The sequence below is a fragment of the Pseudorca crassidens genome, chromosome 10 (genome assembly GCF_039906515.1).
Source record: "Pseudorca crassidens isolate mPseCra1 chromosome 10, mPseCra1.hap1, whole genome shotgun sequence".
Classification (NCBI taxonomy): Eukaryota; Metazoa; Chordata; class Mammalia; order Artiodactyla; family Delphinidae; genus Pseudorca; species Pseudorca crassidens.
This window is the reverse complement of record NC_090305.1, coordinates 28,840,359-28,862,245: the sequence shown is the minus strand read 5'-3', so window position 1 is coordinate 28,862,245 and position 21,887 is coordinate 28,840,359. Positions and strand designations below refer to the sequence as shown.

Sequence of the window (21,887 nt, the reverse complement as noted above, 5' to 3'; positions counted from 1 at the left end):
TTGGGTTAGAAAGCAGTTAATATTAACATTAAGCACACAATACATGTATATCATGAAAATACTAAAATAATAATGGTTTAAAAACAGAGTCCAGAATAATATCCAGCCATTAAAAGTGACACTGCAGCTGTTTCTGCTTCCTGATATTACAGGATTGTGCTATTGGGATCAACCTTTTAGCCAAAAACAAGAAAAATGCTAGATAAAAAATAAACACAAAATATACTAACAAACCTTGTCCTAAAAATCACTAAAGTGCTGCAAATATAGTGGGAAACTTTAAGAATAAATTCTTGAGCTAAGACTGAATGTAGAGTGCTAAGCAGAATTTCACAGCAACTCTATTTTCATTGAGAGGTTTTTTTTAAAAAAAAAATAATAATACTGCACACTTGGGCTTCAGATTAATAGCCTTCATTTATGAGGGAGGGCAGAAATTTAGTTTTATGGTCTGTGCGAGGTGAGAAGTCTTATTGAGACACCTTCCCCACCTCAAGCTGGGATCTCAAAGGCCACATATTCAGAGCAATGACACACTTTAGAGATGGTATCTGTGCTGAGTAGAATAGAGAAGAAAAATGAAAAGGAAAAAAAATCAAAAAAGTTGTTTTTATAGATGAGTCTTTGTGTACATTTACACCCTGGATACCATAGTCTGGATGGAGCAAGGAACCTCAAGTTGGGAACTACGTTTGAGATGTTTCCACTCATAAGTGCCCACAGGTACCAGACAGATGCAAACACAAGCCTCTTTGGAAGAGGGTACAGCATCATAGGAATCTGAAAACACACAATTTTTTTTCAAGGATAATGACTACCACACACTCACAGATAACTAGGCACACAAGGAAATAAGGTGATTGATTTAAGACCTGTACGAACAACAGACAGCAGCAGAGCCACAGAGACCCCAGATAATATAATGAATATAAAAATCTTAGAAGACTACATTTACTGTTTTTAAAAATACATAACTTTGAAAGTATCTTCAAATAACACAAAATAGATACAGACATAGGCTCAAAACAAACTCAGTCAAACTTTCAGACATAAAAATATTCAATAATAAAAATTAAAAATTTGATAGGTATTTTAGTAATAGCCTAGGTACAGCGTCTTAGTTCCTTGAGGCTGCTATTAACAAAAATACCATAAACCAGGTGACTTAAAAGCAACAAACATTCATTTCTCACAGTTCTAGAGGCTAGGAAGTCTAAGACCAAGGTATTGGCAGATTCAGTTTCTGGTGAAGGGTCATTTATTGGTTCGTAGATGGCCCCTTTTCACTGTGTACGTCACATGGTAGAGGGGACAAGCTAGCTCTCTGGGGTCTCTTTTATAAAGGCACTGATCCCAATCATGAGGGTGTCACCCTCAAGCATACAGCAAAAGAGAAAATTAGTAAACTATTCTATCAAACAGAAGAGATTATTCAGAATTCAGCACAGAGAGACAAAGGGAAAATGCCAAAGGGAGGATAAGAGACATGCGAAGTTGTAACATGTTTCATTGGAGTTCAACAGGGAGCGAAAAAAATAAGATAGAAATAACATTTGAATAGATAAAAGTCATAATTTTTTAGAATTTATGAAAGACAATACTTCATGAAACCAAGGGACTTAATGAATTTTCAGTGAGATAAATACAAAGAAAGCCACATCTAGATATATCATAGTGAAAGTGCAGGAAACCAAAGACAAAGAAAAATCTTAAAAATAGTCAGAGGAAAAAGACAGTGGAATAATATGATAGAGAATCATTATTTTCAATGTAATTAAAGAATTATATACCCAGCAAAAATAACTTTCAAGTATGAGAGGAAAAAAGACATGTTCAGATAAAGAAACAAAAAATTGAGTTTTTCACCTGTAGAACATCTCTAAAGGTACTAAGTAATTTCCTTTAGACAGAAAAAAGTAACTCCAGATGAAAGATGTGAGATGTAAGAAGAAATGATAATCATAAAAGTAGCAAGTATGTGGGTAAATGTAAAAGACCATGTACTATATAAAAAAGAAATAATAATGTCTACTGAGGTTAAATAATAACATTAGAATTAAAGTGGTAGACAGGATTAACAGGTAAGTCAGGAGGGGGTCTAAATGGAGTTCAAATGATCTAACTACTTTATTACATAAGGAAGAAAAATGAAGGTTTTGATGCATTTTAGACTTTGATAAGTTAAGTATCAATATTATAATTTCTAAAGCAATCACAAAATTAGAAGCCAACATTTAACTTTCAAACTTGCAAAGGGAAAAAATTGGGATAATAAAAGGTATTAATTCAATCCAAAAGATGGCCAAAAAGGGAATATATATATATATATATAGGCAGATAGATAGGAATATATATGGGAGGAATATATATGGGAAGTGTGAGACAAATATGAAGCACAAAATAGAATGGTAAATTTAAACTCTCCAATATATGAAATTATATTAAAGGAACTAAAGGGATTAAGTTCTTCAGCTAAAAGACAAAAATCATTAAGACAGGAAAAATCTCCACATCCAACTATATGCAACTTACAAGACACATATAGAAAATCTAAGAAAACAGAAAGGTTGATACTTAAAGAATGGAAAAAAAAATATTTAAAAAATATAAACAAAAGATTCTGATGAAGCTAAACAGACTTTACAGCAAAAATTGTTTTTAGAGATAGAATATCTGTTTACATTGATAAAATATTTAGTTCACCTAGAAGAGATAATAATATATATTTTTATGTACATTATAACATAGGTTGTGAAACTATGCAGAACAGCTAAGAGCTGATAACCTTAAAAGTCAGAATAGGGCTTCCCTGGTGGCGCAGGGGTTGAGAGTCCGCCTGCTGATGCGGGGGACACGGGTTCGTGCCGCGGAACGGCTGGGCCTGTGAGCCATGGCCGCTGAGCCTGCGTGTCCGGAGCCTGTGCTCCGCAACGGGGGAGGCCACAACGGTGAGAGGCCCGCGTACCGCAAAAAAAAAAAAAAAGTCAGGATAATGATTATTGCGAGGGAGAGGGTATGATTAGAAAGAGGCTATAGGAATGCTGGTGATGTTCTATGTTTTAATCTGAGCAGTCTTCACACATGTTAACATATAACTATTAGTGAAAATAGTATATATTCAGGTTTTAAACTGTTTTTGCACATATAGAAATTGTTGAGTTATTGAATTAAGCAGGCTGCATAATAGTATATATATAGTCATCTCGTTTTGTTTCATATATTGACATATTTATCTCTCTATAGATATAGTCAAAGAATAAACATGAAATTTTTATCAACAATTATCTCTGGATGACGGTTTTAGATTTTGTTTATCTTTCAGTGTTTTCCTAAAAATGCATTGTTTTTGTAATAATGGAAACAAATGAATTAGACAAAAACAAAAACCTACTACCCAGGAATAGAAAACAGGGTTTCTAGCAAGAAGAGAGTTAGTAGAAGGATGTGTGTCAACCTCAAAAGTGGAAAATGAATAGCTTTATGGAAAGTGAGACATAGATAGTCAATGAGAAGGAAATACTTGGAAAGCGGCAATGCTGAAAAGGACTTCGGGGGGAGTGTGGACAGCAAATTAGGTAGAAGCTTGCAGTAAAATGTGCCAAGAACAAGCACCAATGCTATTTTCAGCTGCAAAAGCACAGGCACCACGGCACAAAACAAGGACAGGCAGCCTCTTTTTATATATATTTGGAAAATCTGACTGTAAGGCAACAATTTTACATCAAACTACTTTTAGCTTAAACTAGGTACAAGGAAGAAAATAGCCACCATGACCTAAAAATGATTATGGTGATATGGAATTTTCCAATGAGATAACTTCTCATTCTTGCTTTGCAGAAGGCACAGCCTCTCTTAATGCCAGCCCTAAGTTTTACCAAGGGTGATGGTAAAAACATGTGTGTTTAAAACTTTTTCTGTAGGATCTTTCTCAAAAACGGCCTATCGTAATAGCCGTGAAAAGTGCAAAAACAAGTCTGCATAGGAAGCTTGCATGCCCTCAGGACTTCAGCTTACTGGAGAAAGCAAAGTCCTCACACAAGAATGGCTTCTAAAAAGAGATACACTGCCCATTGTCCAAGGGACATTGTGAACTTAAGATGTCCAAAATGGCAGGCAGAACATGACTGCAGATGTCCAGATGTCAACTGGTAATCAAATTCAGGTAGGCAAGGCAGACTGCTCCTTAGGTCCATGGGTGACCAGGAGTTGGGCTGGTAGAAAGTAGGATTCAGTGCCCTTAGAGAAGGTTGGTTGGCTAGCGTTAAGCAGAGAATTAAGGTAGGCGGATGGACTTGAGGGCAGAATGTCAGATCCAACAAGATACTGGGATGCTGTATATCTTGCAAGAGATTGAAAGGCTTGGTAGGACATATAGAAATCCTTCAAATGGTATAAATAAAAAACCTTAACTGAAAGACTACTTACAGAGATATGAGCAGAGCCAATGGGAAAAGAAACAACAAGGGATGTTGAGGTACCCAGAGACTACCAAGAGCAGGAAGCTGTCACCACTTTTAAGTCTAACAGAATAAAGGGAGGAAATAGTATGATCAGGGTCCAGTAAGAGCTATAGATACAGAGGAGTGGCTGCCTGTCAGAGACTGGAGTTATTGCCGGAGAAATAATGCCAGTGCAGGGAGGGAGGGAGCAGGGAAGAAAGGCCTTGACCTCTTTCTCTTTCTGTCCTACTATCTCCTGGCGATGCCTCTTGGTGGCCAAATCCAACCCAAAGCCAGAGGAAAAGGGAGCCTGGGTGATGCGTCCACAGGAATCAGCCTTCCAGAGCAAAGATCAGGGAAGAGAAAGGTAGAGAAGAAAATCTGTTGGTGATGATGGAGAGTGCAAACAGAGTTACAGGCACAAGTGCTTTTCAAGGAACCCAAGGTGAAGGCCAATTATGCATAGTGGGCTAATATGGCAGAATGGTCAATCCAAAAATAATTTTAAAATACTTCCAAATTGTGCTAGGCCCACTACTAGTTGCTAAGGATACAAAAACAGTAAGTTGATCCTTTCTAATGAAAGCTCTGCAGCCTAACATGGAAGTAAATATAGGCATGTAAACAAGGATAAGCAAAAAGGAAAATCAGTCGTTCTTGGGTTTAGAAGTCATTAAAAATTTCCATAGAGCAAGAGGCATTTAAGCTTTGAAAATCAGAACAAAGCAGAGACAGAGGGAATCTCTAGGAAAAGGAATATCATGAGACATGAAACAGCCTTGTATATCTGGCCACATAGCAGTTTGGTTTTGGTCTGAGCAAAGAATGTGAAGGAAATTGGAATTAGAGGCTGCATAGAGATGAAGCCCACAGGCCTCCTTTGACAGACATGTCTCCCTTGGCCAGACTCCTATAGACACACAGCAGTGCTGACCTGAGATGGTGTGTTGATAACCTTGTCTGGATAGGGTGGGGAATACAGGAACTCACATAACCTGCTGCTGCTTTAAGGTTCTCATCTTTCAGGATAAGGTTAAGAAGAATGAGCAGAAAGGGCAAAGGGATAAACAGACTGGAATAAATAATAAACCAAAAAGAAAGATCACAGGGGGAATAGAAAGGAGGAACCACAAACACTTGGAAATCATAGAAAGATGGTCCCTCTCTGAGGATTAAACTCATCAGTAAATAATCAAAGGAGAAAGAATGTCTCCTAGTCCCAACAGAAACACTCTTTACTTAGTTTACTACATAGCAATATTGAGTCATCTTAGAGAATCATCTTAGAGAGAAAGCTTATCAATGGTGGTGGCCAACACAGAATGAATGGTAAGGTCTAGCAATGTGAGCATCTGTATTGGGTACACAGAACTTCCCAAGGGAGAATGACACTGAATCTGGGAGGCACGGGTGGGCATTTTGGCATCATCCTTTGTGGGAAACAAGGAAATCCATCAGACATCACTGTGGGTTTTTTTGTTTGCTTGTTTGTTTTAGATTTATTTATTTTATTTATTTTTGTCTGCATCGGGTCTTCATTGCTGTGTGCGGGTGTTCTCTAGTTGCGGTGAGCGCAGGCTCTAGGTGTGCGGGCTCAGTAGTTGAAGCACACGGGCTCTGTAGTTGTGGCGCACAGGCTTAGTTGCTTCCGCAGCATGTGGGATCTTCCCGGACCAGGGCTCAAACCCGTGTCCCCTGCACTGGCAGGCAGATTCTTAACCACAGTGCCACCAGGGAAGTCCTAAAAAGTTAGACTTGACGGAACTCGGCGGTCTCTGTGAGACGGGAGGGCGCACTCATCACTGGCACCACCAGCGCTTCCCACCCCGCCCTGCTGGTCTGCCTGCCTGCGTCAGGGATCACATGCTGCCTCACTGTGTTTTAATTTATGTTCATCACATAGCCCTCTGAGTCTTTTTTATATATCTTGAGAAAGGGAAGCCTAGCTAGTGTAAACCACTTTTTGAAAAGGTTACCAGAACAGAGATTCTGGCTAACATATTACCCTTGTCAACCTAGTTAACGGGATTCTTTCACTGAGAATCTAGTTTTGTCACTGTGTTTTTATAGTACAATTTTTTGACCTGTAAGACAACCATTCTAACCCTAGAATACAGTAAAATTGCAATTACTTCTACCCTTTGGAGCCTCTTGGCAGTCTTACTTAGTTCTCATGACAGAGATACAACCTCACTGCCTCCATCCTTTTGGATTTTCTGCATCTTAAAAATAGGTTAACTTGTCTGCAAGAGAGAAAGTTAAGGTCTTAAGTAGACATCCTGCCTCTAGGAATACTTCAACAAAAAGACTACAGGCTGTCTGTGGATATAACAGTTGATCAAAGCACAGCCACTCAGACTGTAAGATACACTTAGTTCACCTCAAGTTTAGTTTCTACCTTCCATTTTATTATGAAAGGGGCACTATAGGATGGTAGAGGACGGGCAGTTTTCAAACATTTTTTTTTTTTTAATTCACAGGAATTTTTCCTCAAACTAAATATCTATGGAGACTTGTCATGTAAAAATATCAGAAGAAAGTTTCTGTTCGGAAGCAGGAAGGAGCAGCCGGGACTTCTGGGGGCTTAATTCTTTCTGAGGCCCGTTGCACCCCCAGCACATCCCGAGGACTCCCCAGGGCCGAGTTTGAGAACTGCTAACAGAGTCAAGGAACCTGGGAGGGAAAATCAAGTAATACAGGTTCTGACCTTGGCTCCTCTCCAGGCTTGAGAATAGTTCTCATGAACTAGTTTCATGAACTAAATATTTCCTCATTTAATGGAAACAGCTGCCCTACTTTCCTCTGGGTGAACAGGAAGCCATCTGCATGATCAAATGGCCAATGGGATACTTTTAAGGTACATGACGCACCAAACAAAAGATACAACATTTCGACTATACTCTCATGTTTGGAAATTCAAAACCTCCTCATTACATAAACACTTTCAATGGCTTTGTTTAAAAGCCATGGTTCTAAAATTTTTCAAAGAACACGTACAATTTCAAACACAGATTTTTATCCATTTCTAATAAAAATCTCCTTCATGTCTGCTGTGAGCTAGTGAAATTACAAGTCATTCATTCAAGAAATAATTATCGAGCACTTCTTATTCGCAAAACATTGTACCAACACAGTAAACTTTATTATAAAGTTGCCCTGACCCTTGACTTTGACGGAGGAAAGGAAGAGGAAGGTGACTGAATTATAGAGTGAATCTAGCAACTTGCAGTTAATTATTATGAGTCCTTATTATATGCATCACAGTTTCACCCCAAAATCTGCAAGTTAGGTGCCTTTCACTGGTTTCTCTTTGGGTGTGTGTGTGTGTGTGTGTGTGCGTGTGCATGTGTGTGTGTGTGTGTGTGTGTGTGTGTGATTCTGATTGGTTTTCATTCAATGAAATGAGCCATCTAATCTGTTTCTCCCCAAATCCACCACTTTTTATTTTTTTTGCTAAAATGTAGTTTAACCTACTCTTATATCCAGTCCTTTCTGATAAAGTTATCTCCTTTTCCTTCATTATTTCGTTTATATCATTGACTATTATGGTTATACTCTATGTTTTTTATTATCTCAAACACTATTAGTAAATTTTCTTAACTAATACTTTGCTGATTTATATTATTAAGTATGATACTTAGTTTAGGATGTTCCACTTAACATTGAAACAATCACTAGAAGTATCACTGGCCAGGACATATTCTTATTCCATTTGGGCCAAGTCAGTGTGAGAAGCAGTAGGAAAAGTAGCAGCATCTTCTTTATATTAAATTCAAACTCAGGTTGTAACTTCTCTAAGGGTACAGAGTGATATCTATAAGCCAAGGCTTGAATAATAGAGTTTGGCCTTGGTCTGGATGAAGGCACTGCTCTCTCATTACAAAGAAATCAACCACGATGACACACAGATATTTGATGCATTCACAAACCACCGTGTTCCAGGAAGGCAGGTGAAAATCGGTGTACAAGGATTCTTCAATTCTTGGAAGCCCAAGGCTGGCCTCTAGGACCCTCAAACCAATGCAGGATTAATCTCATTTTTCTCTGCTAATTTTCAATGACTGGGTATGAAAATACTGGCTTGGAAATGAATTGAATCTTGGAAATAAGTCTCTAGTTTGTAAATGAGCTTTATCTGGCTGAGACTTTGCTTTTCCTCAGAAAAGCAATGGCATAGCCTTAATGCATTTTCACCCTTCAAGTTTCAGGAGTTCGAATTGCAATTTTTACCTTGATGCAGCACTGCAGAAAATCCTGATCTGGTTGGCAACTGCAGCTCTTCTGCATCAGGAATATATTTTTCTTGAACATTCTCATATGACAATCAAGTCAACTTCAATTAATGAGGATAGCTAGGCTTGCTTGTGATAGATGCATATTTGAGGAAGGCTTAGATGTCCACACTGGAGAAGTGGTAGAAGCTGACATAGGAACAGTTCTACCATATACCGGATAAATTGATGTCTCTCTCCTTTCCCTGTCTGCTTAAATATTCAAGCCTAATTCACTATCTGATTTAAGAAGTAAAAAAGCAAGGGCATAACATATTAGAAAGCATAAGGCTTAATTACAAATCTTTCCATTTTAAAAGTCTAAACTAGCACATCACCTAACCTGGAGATAAACACAATCACCAAAATGGGCCCATATGCTTTTCACCCTGAGTAAAATTTTGCTATATAAATACTCTTCCTCATTCCTAAACTCCAACTACCATGGGAGGAAGCTCATTAGCAGTAAAAAGTGCAACAGATGGAGGTGGATTCAAAAGAAAATAAGAATCTTGAGGAGTCAGGATATAATTATTAGTAATGTTGGACAGTGCTTCACAATAAAAACTACATACTATTCAATGCTACCTCAAATGCTTGGCATAAAATTCAGCTTCTTACTTGTTATGCCAAGATCTGTTCCCTTCCCACCTCCTTCAAAAGGTCTACAAAACCCAGTTAGTGAGACAACATCTTAACTTGTTAAAAACTTCTGTTCTGGGAGGTCCATTTCACAGCTACAAAAAGAACAGAGATCAATATAAAGAAATGAAATCTGAAGCATAACATATAAAAAATAAGGACATTAAGATATCCAAGCTAAAGACAACCAAACGTTAAGCCTTCTCCTGCAAAAGTCAACATTTGTAAAATGCATGCTACGGGCACTTTGGACTAGACACTTGAAAAGATGACAAGTAGACCCAGTTCCAGCTCCCAATGAGCCAAAAACCTAGATAACACACAGCCTAAGTGTCAAATGAACGATTCACTGATTAAGGAGTAAAGGTGGAAAAGGTGTTAAGGACCAATCACCCCGACTTCCTCATCTTATGAAAGAGAAAACATGGGAGGCCCAAGGAGAAGTCACCTGAATGGACAGGGACTTGACTGGGCTCCAGGTCTTCTGACTCCAAGCCTCTAAACAGAGAGATATTTTCACATCATTGACCAACATTTTCCCAAAGAAGATGATTATTTATCACCAAGAGCAGGGTGGCTGCAACTGACATAGCTAAAAAATAGCTCCAATAAGAGAGCTTCTAACAATAGGGTCATTTGGGGCAGGTTTTGATAGGTTTAATGACCCCGAGTAAAACAGGTCCTGTGGCAAAACTAACTTATTGAGAAACATTTCAAAACCCTTAATATAATCATTAAAAAATTTTAGCCAACCATCAAACCTTAGAGGGTTCATTATATGCCAAACACTGTGCTGGTTGAAGTCGAGGAAAATAAAAGTGCCCAAGAAGTAATACCTTATGTCCCTGGCAATACCTTCCCCTTCGTAAATCCAGATTCTGTCTCCAGCAGAACCAAGAGGAGCAGCTACCCATGCTTCTGACGAGTTCTCCCAGTTGCCTCCCTATTAACAAATCCTTACCTATCACCATGTCTCCTTAAGACATTAGTCCAAAGAAGTTTCTAGACAGTGTGTTTTCTAAAAATTTTGACTGTGGCCCGCATTAGGCAATATATCTTACATCATGTCTATTATACACATGTATATTAAACTGAAACAAAAGTACGATGCAATAACACTTTACTATGTGCGACACCTTTTGATATTTCCTATCCTTTTCTACTCTCTTTTCTTCCCCATAAGTGAAATATAAACATGGATCATGATACACTAAATTAAATGACTCTCTAATAGACTATAACCCATTTGAGAAACGCTAACAGACCATTCATTCATTAATTCCACATATATTTGTTGAGTGCCAACCCGAGGCCAGTACTGTTTGAAGTATTTGGAAAACAGCGGTGAATGGAAAAATAAAAATTTACATCCTTTGGGGGCTTACGTTCTATGGCGGGGAAAACAAGTCAAAAAGTAAGTATACTGTATGTTAGATAATGACGAGCTCTAAGGAGAAAACTGAATCAGAGAGGGAGAAAGGGAGTACTGGTGAAGCACTTGTGGTTTTTGATAGAGTGGCCAGGAAAGTCCCCACTGAGAAGGTGCAGGAGGTAAGGAAACATCTGAGGAAGAGCTTTCCAGGTGTACAGGAGAGACAGACAGGTTGAACCTGAGGTCAGAAGGTTAGCAGATGCCAGATTTGTTGGGCCTTGGAGATCATGGAATATCTATGTCTGTTAAACTGGGTCCTTTGAATATCTAATGTCTTTAATCTAACATTTGTCTTCCATCCCCAAATGATCAAATCATAGCCATTGTCATCAGTAATAATCTCGTCTCAAAACCTTTATAGCAAGCATCTCTGGAATCCACCTCTATCTTTGCAGCTTACTCACATTACGACTGTGTGGTGACTGCACTTCCCAAAGGTGACCACAACAGTAGCTCCCATTCTACATGCTCTTCTGCAATGTGACTCTGCCACTCTTTCAGTTCTCTGCCACTGTCTTAAGAGGTGGAGTCCCACTGCCCTCCTCTGGGATCTGGGCTGGCCTTAGTGACTGGTACTCAGATGGTAGAATAGGGCTGATGTGATGCTATGGGACTTCTATGTCTAAGCCAGCGCTGAACTTTTGTCCTTCTCTTGTGCAAAACGTTTTCTTGGAGCCCTGAACCACCATATAAGAAGTCTGACTACCCCAGGAACACCATGCTGGAGAGGCCAAATTTAGATGCTATGCTCAACAGTTCCAGCTGAGATTCTCCTTCAGAAGTCCCAGACTTGGTACCAGCCACGTGAGCGAAGAAGCCATGTTGAAAACTGTTGTTCTAGACCCAACTATGCCAGAACTCAGATATTCAAGCCATCCTCAGCTGAGGCTCTAGAAATTCTAGAGGTGGGAGGAACTCACCTCACTGTGCCATTTCCAAAATACTGACCCACAGAATCCACAAGCCTAATCTAATGGTTGTTGCTTTACACTACCCAGTTTTGTGGTGTTTATTATACAGAAACAGATAACCAGAACAGACTCCAGCCTAAGACAGTTCTCTGACCCCATAAAGAATATAATATTTTGACCTTATCAGTGTTTTACCACGCTGATGAGGCAGAATAAATCCTCGTTACCTTTACTGTTTGGCTTAGTTTATGTGGGAGAGACAGTTGATGCTCATAAAATAATCCATTTGCTCTCCTACATTTGCTATCCTCCCTCACAACTAGTTTATGGCCATATGTCTAGTTCTGGCCAAGAGCATGTGATGAGAAGTAACTGAATCACTTTGGGTACAAGGTAGTTAATAAGTAGTGTGATTTCTCTAATTATTCCCTCATTTGTGTACATGCCGGGGAGCACAAACTCTGAGAAGGCAACATGTTGTAAGACAGAGGCATCCTAAATCCCTGAATCTCTGGTGGAAAAGAGTTTCCAAAGAGAGCTTCCCAACCCACACCAAACTGTGATATGAGCAAGAAGTTAATCTTTGTTCTCTTAAACTAAATGGATTTAAGGCATTATTTGTTACTGCAACATGGTCTAGCTGATCCTAACTATTACAACGTTCATGATCTGTCATTACAGTCACTCTTTTGCATACACTATAAACCCTCTTTTTTTTTTTTTTCTGGGAATTTCTTTCTGATTAAATTCATCTCAATGCCTATTCAACTCCTCCCCCAAGCAGCTATATATGGCTGGAGGGGGGACCGACTCAGCAACCACGCTAACTGATTTCTTTTTTTTAATTCATATTCATGCACGTAAATGTCAAGGAGATCCCTGTGCTTCCTAGTTATTCACCTAAATTTTATTCTTTATTCTCCAACTTTCTGAAGTGACTCTTTAAGAATCCCTTCACTTTCCTCAAATTAACGCCTCCTTCCCCAAATTTATTCTCAGCTGATGACTTGCTTCCTATTTTACTGACAAAGTTGAAGCCATAGAAGAGAATTTCCACGTGGTTCCACCCCGACATGTACCAATCTATCTGGATCTGTCCATATTTTCTGCCTTCCCTTTTCTTAACTGTAGATGAGAGCCGTCTAGGCTCTTATATAAAGCCAATGTTTCTAGCTGTGCTCTGAATCCCATCCTATCTCTCTCTCCTGCTCAATGACATTGCTTCTGCAATCTCTTCTCTCTGCTTTACTATGAAGCTTTCTCTACTGCACGTCATCCCCAACTGCATAAACCATTATTTCCCTTTAGTGCAAAAATTCCTTAGAAGAATTAGCTTTACTCACTGTCTTCACTTCCTATGCTCCAAGCTCTACTGAACCTCTTTAAATTACCTCAGCTCTCCTCTAAAGCAGCTCTTGCCAAAGTCATTCATGACCTTCAAATTCCTAAATCAGGGCTTCCCTGGTGGTGCAGTCGTTGAGAGTCCGCCTGCCAATGCAGGGGACGTGGGTTCGTGCCCCGGTCTGGGAAGATCCCACGTGCCGCGGAGCGCCTGGGCCCGTGAGCCATGGCCGCTGAGCCTGCGCGTCCGGAGCCTGTGCTCCGCAACGGGAGAGGCCACAGCAGTGAGAGGCCCGCGTACCGAAAAAAAAATATTCCTAAATCAAACGACCAATTCTCAGTTCTCACCGGACACAATTTCTTAGCAGCTATTGGAACAACTGATCTCTTGCTCCTTCATGAAACACCTTCTTGACTTGGCTGCTGGGACACTATTCTCTCTTGGTTCTGCTATGTCACTTGATAGCCTAATCCTTCTTAGTGTCATTTTCTGAATCACTTTCATCTGCCCAATCATAAGCGTTGGAATACTCCTGGGCTCAGATTTTAGACGACTTCTATTTTCCATCAGTGTTTATCTTTCCAGTTGATCTTATCAGAGTCCATGGCTTTCATTATTAGGTATGTCATGATGAATCCAAAATTTATATTTTCAGCTCCAACTTAATAGATTTTACTTCTGAACCTGATCTGTATACTGTCTTATATCGCCAATTCCACATTTTCCCACTTGGATACTTAATAGGCACCTGAGCACATGGAAAACGAAACTCTTGTATTTCCCCCACAACTTATTCCTCCCACGATCTCCCTGTGACAGTAAATGGCAACTGCTTTCGATTAGTTATTCAGTCCTCAAAGCTCGGGGTCATCCGTGACTCCTCTTTCTCTTACATACCATATCCACTCCTTCAGCAAATCCTGTGAATTCTATTTTCCAGTATTGTATCCTGAGTCTAATCCCTTTTTACCTCTGTCACTGCTCCCATGCTATTTCAAGCCACCATTATAACCCATGAAGATTTTGCAATAACCTCTCACCTATGTATGAGTTATAACCTATAACCATTCTTGCTCCATTGAGACTCATTTCCATAAAATGTAAGTCAGATCACACTCTCATCTCAAAATGCTTCAGATAGCTTACCATCTTAAGTATTAAGTTCTCTGTGCCCTATGTGACCTGGCTGTATGCTACATTGCATAATACTCAGACAGGTGCCCACTCTGCTCCAGCCACACTCCCTTTCTTGCTCTTTTTTAACTTCACCAAGTAAGGTCCATCTCAAGGCTTTTGCATGGATAGTTCTCTTTGTCAAAGACACTCTTTTCTCAGTTAGTGCATGGCTCCTTCTTCAGTTTATTTGGCTCTCTGTTTCAAATTCACTTGTTTAGAAAGGCTTTTCTCTGACCACCTAAGCTCTTTATCTCTTATCCTGTTTTATGATTATACTTTATATCACTTATCAATAATATAACACAGTTTATATTTATTTGTTTATTGTCTGGCACTTTCCCTTAGCAGGCTTAGAATGTAAGATCCACGTGGGCAACAACTTGATTAGTTCTGTTCAATACTTTTTACTCCAGGACATGGTAGATGCTCAATAAATATTTGAATAAACTAATAAGTAAATGAATATGGAGTTCAGTTTTTGGATGATGAATGAGAAGGTCTCCTATCTGGAAACCCTGGGTTCACCTGAAAAAAACGAGTCATCTGCACATGTCCAGTGACATCAAGCTGACTAAAGTAAGACTCCTGGCATATAAAACAAACTCAGGATGGACAGCAAAAATAATAGTGAACCAAGGCTCCTAATGTCCCTGGCAACTACCCACAGAAGATCAGCAAGATACAGCAGGAGCCAGCTTGGCATCGGTGTGCGGTATTAGCCCATATTTCTCCTTCCAGAAAGAGGAAACACATCCACATAAAGCAAATGAGGTGAAAAAAAGGCCGACAATGAGTTATAAATTAAATTAGTGGCATTCTCATTGGTTTATGCTTGTATAGAGAAAGGCCATTAAGCTGGAGCTAAAAGGGGTCATTTTAAGCATTTTTAAAGAAATTATTATGAGTCTGGATTTCTCTCTCTGAAATCTTTTCTAGAGAGAATACACATGCTTATAATTATCTTCTTTTCTAAGCCTAAATATTGAACGTACAATTCAACAAACATACATTTACCTATAGGGACACCAGCCAAGATATAAAAATTGGTACAGGCTTTAAAAATGAAGGATTTGGAAGTACAGAATACATGCCTCTGAAATGACATTGGGGGTATTAACTGGATGAATGGTCAGAAAAAAGAACAAGCAGATGCAGTATTAAAGAAAGATAGTTGGTCAAAAATAGAATGGTTGAAGAGTAGAACACCTAAGCAACATACCCAGCTTCAGGGATAAGTTCTAATGAGGATGAATGGCTTGAATCTTGGAGCATAATGAAGTGAATATTCACTACCTTAAAGAAATCTTTGTAGGAAGATAGGAATAGAAATAGAGGTTTATAAAAAGAGTTGGGCTTCTTTTCCTTACACCCAACTAACACTGGATTATGCAGTTTTGACACAATGTAAACTAATTCATCAAAGGACTACTTTTAAACAATGCTGTGTGTACCACCAGAAGGTATGTATCTGCCAAACTCAGCTCTCAATCTCTCAATCTCTCTCTCTCTCTCTCTCTCTCTCTCTCTCTCACACACACACACACACACACACAGAGTCAATAAAGGAGAATGGAGGTTAGAAGTTTGAAGATAATACAAACCTTCAAGGTTTTTACAAAAGAATGATCAAATTCTAACTTCAGTTGAAGAATGAAATGAACAATGTAGGAACTTCAAAATTTAAGACTGAAGAGTCCAAATCCTTCATTTAATAGATGAAAAACTGGGGTTTCCCTGGTGGTGCAGTGGTTAAGAATCTGCCTGCCAATGCAGGGGACATGGGTTCGATCCCTGGCCGGGGAAGATCCCACGTGCCACAGAGCAACTAAGCCCATGCGCCATAACTACTGAGCCTGAGCCCGAGAGCCACAACTACTGAGTCTGCGTACCACGACTACTGATGCCCGCGTGCCTAGAGCCTGTGCTCTGCAACAAGAGAAGCCATGACAATGAGAAGCCCGCACACCGCAACGAAGAGTAGCCCCCGCTCGCCACAACTAGAGAAAGCCTGTGCACAAGCGACGAAGACCCAACACAGCCAAAAATAAAAACAAATAAACAAATTTTAAAAAATAGATGAAGAACTGGGACAAAGGGACTATACCTAACTTGCCCAACAAAACATACAAAGTCAGTGGAAAAGCTGGGATGGAAACCCAGATGTCCTAGCTCTGTGGCATATCCCTTTTATTTCACTAGTTCTCCATTTTGGTATCTTTACCATTATGATCATTTTACAAACAAAACAAAACACAACAAAACCAACTCCCCCTTGATGGAGCAAATATCTTAAGTAAGTATATATTTATAGGTCTACTGTTGTTATGTTTTCAGAACATAGCAGGAAAGTTCTTCTAAGATTATTGTAAGAACTTGAAGTGCAGGAATACTGAAAAGTAACCATTTACCAGGCTTCTGGAGTCTGCACCGACCCTGTCCAGGGCTGATTTGTGATTATAAACATGACTGAGAGAGGAGAAAATGTGAAAAGTGTGTGTTTTAGGGTTTGGACATTTACCTCACTGTGGCTTTCAGTGTTCTTATTATTTCTTTAAGGAATGAAAATACCACTGATTTAGTATCTGAACCTAGAATACAATTCAGCATCACTGGAGACAATTTTTCTCCTTATTTGTATGAAATATAATTCTATACATTATAGAATTTTCCTGATAAATCTTTCCACTACCTAATTAGATTGCCACCAGTTTTAGAAAAAGCCCTCTTGGCTCTAAGGTGCCTAATTTGTCCATCTCGAATGATCCATGTTTCACTTGTGAATCATGCTGCATGATTCATATGAATCTTATATTATTACGTTAAAAGACTGAGCCCACAAAACATAACAAGTGTAAGTGGTTCAAATCTAGACCTATCCTTGTCACTGGTGAAAAAAAAATTTCATATATCTCTTTAGCAAATAGAAAAACTTTTTGTTAACAAGATGAACATGCATTTAAACATGATATGCAGAATGCAAGAAAGAGTTTCAATTTCTTGAAGCCAAGGGCTGTTTCTTATTCATCACTGAATCCACTGCACGTAACACACCAGCTTAACGACTAAAACTCGATGATACTTATGGAGTGTCTACCCTGTCGTATTACCTTTAGGTACATTCTATTACGTTCAGAAAACAATTCTTTGACTTATTTTTTATCCTCATCATTATTATCCAATCATTATCCTCATTTTATTTTTTTAAGTGATAATAAGCATAGCTGCTTTATTATTATTATCATTGTTATTACTATTTAGTTTTAAGTAGAAATATTGCTGTACCATAGAGGTCAAATTGGAACTGGCTTTTCATTTATCCTCATTTTATACAAGAGGAAACTGAGACTTACCGAGATGAGCTAACAGGGCCACAGTGAAGATGGGTTTCCAGATAAATCCACTTTGCAACGTTGTTCTTGAAAACGTTCGTTTAGGTCAAAATGAAAAGGGCCCAGGTCCCCTGGAAGACTTTAAGTGCATGCCTACGTCTTTTTTACTTAGTAATAAAGCTATAATTTAGGGCTGATATTAACCTGGGAAGGGAAAAGCAATTATTTTACAGCTGAAGACTCCCCTGTGCATGTCAGTTCACCATCTAGAGGCCATTTTCACAGTTTATCCTTTGCTGCATGTATGGAATTGTACCACTTCTGACAGAACTTCAGTGGCATCACAAATAATCACTGTCATCATCTCTATTCTGATAAGTTCCATCAATCTTGTTGATGAACCATCACTCACTTTTCTTCCCAGACTTGATCTTCTCTTTTGCAAGAAACACACACATGTGCACGCACGCATGTGCGCACACACACACACACACACTCACATACCATTTTCTAGACCATTTAAGTATGTCTGGGAAAAATGTACAAGAAAGGATAATCTTGACTGAAGATACTCATGAATTGTTTTCAACAGACACCAAAAAGTTAGAGGCCACATCTTTAAGTGGCTGCAGAAAAATTTTAAATAGAGGTGAGGAAATGGAGTATATTCTCTGCAAAAACTCTGAAATGAATTAATAAACAAAGTCTAATGAAGAAGGTCTTTGAAATTAGAACCTATCGGTGGCTCTCAGAATTTTCATCCCGTGATATCCACTCTTCATCACCATCAGTTTGAGGATGCAACACTAATATGAACCACAAAAATCTGTGTGAAACAGGTTTTGGACCTCCTTAACTTCGTACCCCATGATCTTTAACCTATAATTTTTGAAGAAGCTGAGTAGAAGCTTACAATAGTTTGTACTTTAAAAACACTGGACAGCATTAAAGTCCCTGGCATAAATGAGGTGCCTTGGTCAGCCTAAAATTTACTGAAAAAGGCCTAATCAGGTAAAACAGACAGCACCCCAGGTAAAATTTCACAACATCACACAGACATACCAATGCAAAATTAAAACAGATTTCCACCTGAGAATTCAAGAAATGTACTACCTTGCCCCAAACCGGTAAGAAGCCGATTACCACAAGGATGGATAGTTACCCATGGCAAAGAACGGGATTCCCAGCAGGGTGGAGTTGTACTTTCCGTCGGTGATGAAGAAGATCCCAGCTGCGGTGACGACGGAGATGCACACGGTGAGCACCCCCAGGAGGCCCAGGAAGGGCTTGCCGCGCAAGCAGTCCTTCATGGAGCTGGAGAGGGTGGCTGTGGTCAGGATCAGCACGAGGCTCACGAGGACCTGGCTTCTGGCCAGGATGCTGGTCTTATGAAAGTCTCTCCAGAGGCTGAAGGACGCTAAGGAGTATAGCTGGAGGTCCCGGTGCTCCTCCTGGAGCTTCCTCATAAGCTTACAGAACTCATTCTCCCACTTCTCCCCTATGAGGTCTTGGGTGGCAGAGCCATAGGTCTGGAGGTAGTAGGTGATTTGAATGGCTCTGGCTGACTTGACCCGCTGGTCCTTGCTGTTCGGCACTTCCACTACCCCGCCCAGTTGGTGTCCAATAAAACTGTTCCTCCCATCCTTGAAAACAGAAAAAGGGGAGGCTGAAGTTACCAGCGGGATGCGCATTCCAGAGAACAGAGTCTTACTCTAAGTGAAGGGGCACAAAAGGCAGAGGTAGACTCCAGCGACTGTGGAACTGATGTGGGTGGAGTGGCATGTTAGGATTTTATACTCAACTCTTTGGAGCTCCATGGGATACCATGCAAAATGATCGGAATTAAAAAGGATGCAAAGAGCGTTGTGAAGTTATACAAGACTTGCCACATGCATAGGAAAATGTACATACATATTATTTCGATCTCATCCATACCCTCATTCTCACCATTTCCTTCTGTAACAATCTATTATAACTCCTTTATGCAGGATCAAGTTTAATCATTCAGTTTCAGCCAAAAGTGAAGCATGGCATGAGTTAACAACTTTTCAAAAATTAAAATAATAATGTGTTTAATAAATACATGCTAAACTTTCTAGGGTTAACACACACACATACTAACACACACACACCTACACTAACACACACACACCTACATTAACACACACGCACCTACACTAACACACACACACAACACACACACACACACATTACAAACATCCACTGTTGTTTGTACTCTGGGGGTACAGCTGTGTATTGCAGAACAAGTAGAAGAAAATACTGGGGTTTTTTTTTACAAATAATTTAATAGTATTGACATGTTTTCTAAATATAATGTGAGCACCTGTTCACTCATTACAACATTCCCTTTAAATACCTGCTCCAGTTGTAGGTTGACCAGAAAGCACAGTGGACAAACCCCCCAAACGAGACTAAGATTTCAGGTGGGGTTGTCAAAAGTCATCTCAATTTCAGGATTTCACATGAAGTAGAGTAGACAAGATCATAAGAGTAGGGTTTATAAGAGGGGCAATCACTCTTCTTTAAGGAAGACGAAAGGTGGACACTGAGTTGCTTAAACAGATTCAGAGCAGTAATTCTCAACCGTGTGCCTTAACACTCGGAAAGAAATCCCTGACAGCCGTCGCCGAATTTGCCGCATCTGTCATGTACTCCAATGGCAATTTTTGTCAGATGGAATATCGAACCCAGTGGCAGGTTGCAGGATGGAGTCTGGTTCTGAAAAGGTGCATCAGGTCCCAGAAGAGACACAGGCACAAAGGTAAATGTATGCCATGAACAGCTTATGTGTTTGCTACATCAGGCAAGACATGACATGTATCTCGTGAGGATTTAAAAGTGTAGAGTCAGAACAGGAAACAGAAAGGTAGTACAGAAGGGCAACAAACCCAACTGTGTGGTAACCACGGTTGTTTTCACAGAACCATGAGGCACTGTGTACCCAAGAGACACGTGTAACAAGTACTGTGGACTTAGTACCAGACACCTGTATCTGGGGTACTTTTTGTATTTGCATCAAAGCTGCCCTAGTACTTAAGAATGTGTTGAAACTCAGAAAGCTTGAGAAATTTACAGAGTGTACAAACATTGTTAGTAGGGACCATCAAGAATTGCAAGAAAGAAATTTTATAGTCACTCTATATACCCACTTTCCCCCTACATGTTAAATAAAAAGTCTTCCTATTTAATTCAACCTAACTCTAAATGAACGATATATTTCTCAATAAGAATTTAATTTGAGGGTTTTTTCCCCGTTGCTTGGGGTTTCTCCCACTCCCCATGGCATCTTTGTAATGTTCCTATCTTTTTTCCTTATAAAAAATCAAACTGAAATTCTGACTGTAGGTTCCCAAGGCTCTGTCTTGATTAAATTCTCTGGGGTCCCCCAGTGAGCTGCAGGTGGAAAGGTGGGGCAGCTTTGAGCAAGGAGGTGGAAATTCTGCCCTATCACTGAGAGACTGTGATGTATGATTTTCACTCTTTCAGTACAGGTCAAATTGCTCCTCAGTTGGGCTTGTTTATTTTTGTTTAAGCTTGGTGTAAGTTTTAGCTCCACCCCTGTTCCCACTTCTTTGAAATCCTATCTGTGATGTCGACATATTTTGGATTAAGATTACACTAGACAGAAGAAACTGAAAAAAAGGATAAAGTTTGTTTTTTTCTCTACCATCCTCTAATCTCTACATATACCTCTCTTCATCTGGCTTCCTACGGTTCCCAGACACTTATACCATCTCTTACTTTTCCCATACTTAGGGAAGTAGTCTCTAAAAAATAACCTGTGATTAGTTAAATACACCTCAGGGTGAATTCACTGAGTCAAATATTAGGGAGTGTTTATTATATACCAGGCTTTCTTCTAGGCACAGGGAAATTACCAGCGAGCAAGATAGGGAAGCTGCCAGCTCTCAATAAGCACACGTTCTAATAGAGGAGACAGGAAAGCAGCAATTAAGTGATTAACGAAGATTATTTCAGACAGAAATAGTAGGGAGAAGATAAAATAGGACTAAGTGCTGGGCAGGAGGTGTCTAGGTTAGATGGTGTGTTCAAAGTGTCCTCTAGAGCTAAGCCCTCTGTGAGGACGTAGACTTGGCCATAGAAGAATAGAGGAAAGCACCAGGCAGAGGGGGAGTAGTGCAAAGGCCTTGAGGTGAAAATGAACGTGGTGGGCTCAAGGAGCAGGAAGAAAGGCCAGAACGGCTGCAGCAGAGTTCAGGAAAAAAGTGGGAGGAGACAAGGCCTGAGGGCTTGGCCAGCAATAGGCCATGCAGGGCCTGGCAGGCCTGGCAAGGAGTTCTTATTTTACTCCTAGTGCAAATAG

At 39.7% G+C, this 21,887-nt stretch overlaps 1 protein-coding gene across 2 annotated transcripts in view; it reads right to left on the bottom strand.

Moving 5' to 3' along the window:
- Nucleotides 1-21,887, bottom strand: part of PTCHD4 (patched domain containing 4) — a 191,757-nt gene that overhangs the window by 120,964 nt on the left and 48,906 nt on the right. For both annotated transcript variants that reach the window (XR_010946789.1, XM_067752744.1), the window contains one exon: nt 18,705-19,185. Coding sequence is in view for 1 of the 2 variants with exons in the window: in XM_067752744.1 (XP_067608845.1) it covers nt 18,705-19,185 (481 nt within the window). In the remaining variant the exon portion in view is untranslated. The remainder of the gene's footprint in view (nt 1-18,704; nt 19,186-21,887) is intronic.